General features: G+C 36.7%; 1 protein-coding gene across 1 annotated transcript; it reads right to left on the minus strand.

The window, feature by feature from the left end:
- Window positions 1–414: 414 nt before the first annotated feature.
- LOC123215327 (heavy metal-associated isoprenylated plant protein 7-like) lies at window positions 415–2,447 on the minus strand. The gene is made up of 5 exons (XM_044635369.1): window positions 2,257–2,447; window positions 1,920–2,157; window positions 1,622–1,827; window positions 1,440–1,527; window positions 415–1,074 (listed from the first exon to the last, which is right to left on the minus strand). Exons 1-5 carry the CDS (start codon window positions 2,263–2,265, stop codon window positions 641–643), a joined length of 975 nt encoding a protein of 324 aa, XP_044491304.1. The 5' UTR covers window positions 2,266–2,447; the 3' UTR covers window positions 415–640.
- Between the last annotated feature and the right edge of the window lie 1,498 nt (window positions 2,448–3,945).

The following is a 3,945-nucleotide window of genomic DNA, read 5'->3' on the forward strand; positions in this document are numbered from 1 at the left end:
CCTTTAATTTCAACATGTTTAGTGTGAAGGGTTTCACATTGACAAAGTAGTTTATATTGTAAGGAAGGTTTACTTGCTCCCTTAATCACCTAATTCATATCAATAATCAGATCACAATTGTATATAAAGAAAAATTATGTCAAAATAGTAATTAACAATAATACTACTCATTCACTAAACTGAACCAACTGAAAAACGACCCAGAAATTTTCTTTTCTTCCCTAATCCACAACCAATGTAAGTGCGAAACTTTCAGTCAAAATCTCTTCAATTTCATTTCATAATCTGCGTCTCACCTACTAATTTTTCAAACAGTGAGAATTGAGATCAGTGACCTTCCACCAGCGAAAAGAGAAGAATATTAGAAAAAAAAATGATTATAGTAATCAAAGCATCCTAGAAATGAAGACAAAATAAACAAAAAAAAGTGGCGAGACTTTATATGATTGTTATTTATATGATTTATATATAACAGCGTGAATTAAGAAGTACAAGTCTCGCAAAATTCTACAGCTTATCTGTAGATTATACTTTATGGCAGAAAATTAAACTACACAGCACAAAAGGGCCCATCGAGATAGATGGATAGATCACCTCAATTATTTTCTTCTCTCCATTTTGCCCTTGTGTTCCCAAATTTTTACATTACAGAGCAAGCATTAGGGTTCTCATCACTGAAGATCTGAGGAGGGTATGCATACAATTCCGTGGCATACCTTGATGGGTAATAGTTATATTCATTTTTCTTGAGCTCCACTACTTTTGTCTCTTCTGTTGCTTCTCCTGCTTTACCTTCATCGCCACCACCTTCTTTTTTCTCTTCTTCACCGCTTTTCTTTTCTTTCTCATCACCACCACCACCACCAGCAGCACCACCGCCACCCCTACCTGCTTCTTCTTTCTTCTCTTCTTTGACTTCCGGGGCTTTCTCTTCCTTCTTCACCGGCTCTTGTTTCACAATCACTGCATGTTTCCCAGTCCTCTTGTGCACGTATTCAACCAGCTTTTGAGGATCAAAAACACCCTTCACGGAAACCTCTGAGGCCTTTAGATCTGGCTCCGCTGCTTCCACCCCTGAAAGTTTCAATCTTGTTTGAAAATCCGATTTTATATATGGGCTAGGTTTCATTGGAATCAAGATTACAATACATTAATTTTGATTTGGGGTTGGTGGGATTTAATTTTTAACTAAATTAAGTTGAGTTAAAAGAAGTATATTGACTTTAATTGGACAAGTTATCATTGAATCTTAATGACTTGAATAATTTAATAAAGTGAAGACCGGGGTTTGAAAGATTGGTGCGAGAATAAACTCTTTTCTTTCTTTTCTAAGAAATTTAAAAGGTAAAATGAAAATCAGAGTCGCAAAAATTAAATACCACAAAAAAGCATGACTTTTAAATCTAACAAAAAAATAAGAATAAAATCAATGAATCTACCTTTCATTCTCAGTATGCGTTTTTTGATCTCCTGAGCACAAGCCTCGCAATGCATGTGAACTTTTAACACCACCGTGATCAGTTGTGGCTAAAGAAACAAACGAAATGACTCTTTAATCCTATTTACGATGGATAAAATGAACGTATTGACATATTCGTTGGCAAGTGGAAAGAATTAAAACCTCTTCTTTCTTCTCTTCGGGCTTAGGCTTCTCTTTCTCTTCAGGCTTCTTCTCTTCCTCTGCCGGTGGTTTGGGGATGGGAGACAGAAGCTCCACCTTCCTGTGAGTCTTCCTTTGAACTCTCTCCAAAACCTTGAGTGGATCAGCCTTTTCTCCTTTGACAACCACCTTTTGGCTTTTGCAATCGGTCATTACATCTTCAACTCCTGTAAACATAAATATGTAAATACATGCATATTCAATCACTTAATAGATCAGGACAGAACAGAAGCAAGTAATTAATTATTTATTTATTCACCGTCAAAGCCTTTAAGACAGCGACGAACTTTTCGAGCACAACCCTGACAATGCATGTAAACTTTCAAGACGATTTCTTGTGGTGGAGGAGGAGCTTGTTCTTCTTTACCCTCCTTTGATTCTTCAGCTGGGGATTGCTTCTCTTCTTTCTTTGCTTCAGCTGGAGCTTTCTCTTCTTCTTTCTTCTCCTTTTTTTCTTCTTCAGGTTTCTTCTCCTCTGCCGGCGGTTTCTTCTCTTCCTAAACAAAATACAGATGCCAAACAAGAGATTAAGGCAAACAATAAAGATATGGACATAAAAAAGAATTGGAAACTTAAGATTACAAGACTTTCAAGACCTCCCCCATTAATTAGTTTAGAATGAGTTCGAAGTTCAGGGACTCTGTTGAGGAAATAAGCTTTTGGTTTGAGGCGCTGACTGCTTTGAGTTGGTGTTCTTTCTCTTTGTGTTTTTGAAACTAGTTTCCACCACAGTGGGCTGTGGACCATCAGATCTGAAGGCGAGGCGCTAGCTCGTCGATTCTTATCATCATCAATAAAATGCTAAGCATGACGTGGCTTTTTATAAGGGGCACGTGCAATCAACTAAGGACATGTTGGAGACAAATGGTGCCCGGAGCTTACATGCTATCCCATGGCCCCTTTTTGGGGGCATTTATGTAATTCTACATTTCCTCATTTTAACTGCTAATGGCGTACATTTGTTATTTAGGTTAACTTCAAGATTAAAAAAAAAAAGGCAAAGGTCCAAGTTTAAGCAGCATCCCAAGACACACCTATGAAGTTTAAAAAACTTAAAATCTCATCTATCTCGTTAAAAATCTCAGTTAGGCGTTAAAAGTAAAACCATCTTTTAACAAAAAAACTAAAGTTTTATTCTTTTGGTCCCCTTAGCTTGAAAACTCACAATTCCCTCCACCTAAAGTTTGAAAAATCAAAATTTCCCCTAAGGTTTACAAATCATAGTCAAAGTCATCGGAGATGGCCGCCCTTGATGATGTTTGCTCTCTCTCTGGGCTCAACTCTCTCTGTTGATCACTTTTCAGCCACCGGCGTAGGCTATTTCCTCCTACGAAGACGAAATTATCTTCGTCGGAGTGTCTTCGTCTCGGATGAAAATGATTTCGTCTTCGTCTGAGATGAAGACTACATTCAAAGGTCTCAAACAGAGATGATGTGGCCTTCTGAGTCCACCAACTGTCGTCTTGGTCTTGGTTCGCCTTCATTTGAGACGAAGACACTCCGATGAAGATGATTTCGTCTTTGTCGGAGGAAATAGTCTACGTCGGTGGCTGAAAAATAATTAGCAACGAAAGTTGAGCCCTGAGGGAGAGCCAACACCGCCAGAGATGGCCATCTCTAGTGACTCAACCATGATTTGCAAACTTAGAAGAGAAATTTTGGTTTTTCAAACTTCAGGTAAAAGGTTTAATTGTGAGTTTTCAAGCTGAGGGGAAATTTAACAAAACTTTAGATTTTTAAAATTTTTTATTAAATAACTATTTTACCTATAACTATAATTGTGATTTTTAATGGATAAATAAGATTTTACATTTTTTAAACCTCTTTGGTATGACTGGGATAACACTTAAACTTGAGGGTGAAATAATCCTTTGGCCCAAAAAAAAAAAAAATATCCTTTTTGTGTTACCCGTAAGGACCCACCATGTGAGCCCGTTTTGACGGGAACAGCGACGGCTCCGTTAGTGATTCCGCTGGCAGCTGAGCCGTTGAATGTTATGAAATATGATCTGTTAAAATTTAATGATCATCATTACTAACTACTATTTCTATTAGAGAAATATTGAGTGTAAAATATTTGTTCGCTGTTTCTTTTCTGTAACGTTATATAATTTCTATTTTTATGGTCTAGTCTAACTATATGATAATAACATGATTAATTAGGTAAATTTATTTCTAGATCTATGTGATCGTTTGATTATTAAATAATGTACCTTTTTATGTGTACATCTAAATTTTATATGTCAATAATTGTGCACTTTCACTGCAAACACAGCAAACTTCTT

Source organism: Mangifera indica, chromosome 5 (assembly GCF_011075055.1).
Source record: "Mangifera indica cultivar Alphonso chromosome 5, CATAS_Mindica_2.1, whole genome shotgun sequence".
Taxonomy (NCBI): domain Eukaryota; kingdom Viridiplantae; phylum Streptophyta; class Magnoliopsida; order Sapindales; family Anacardiaceae; genus Mangifera; species Mangifera indica.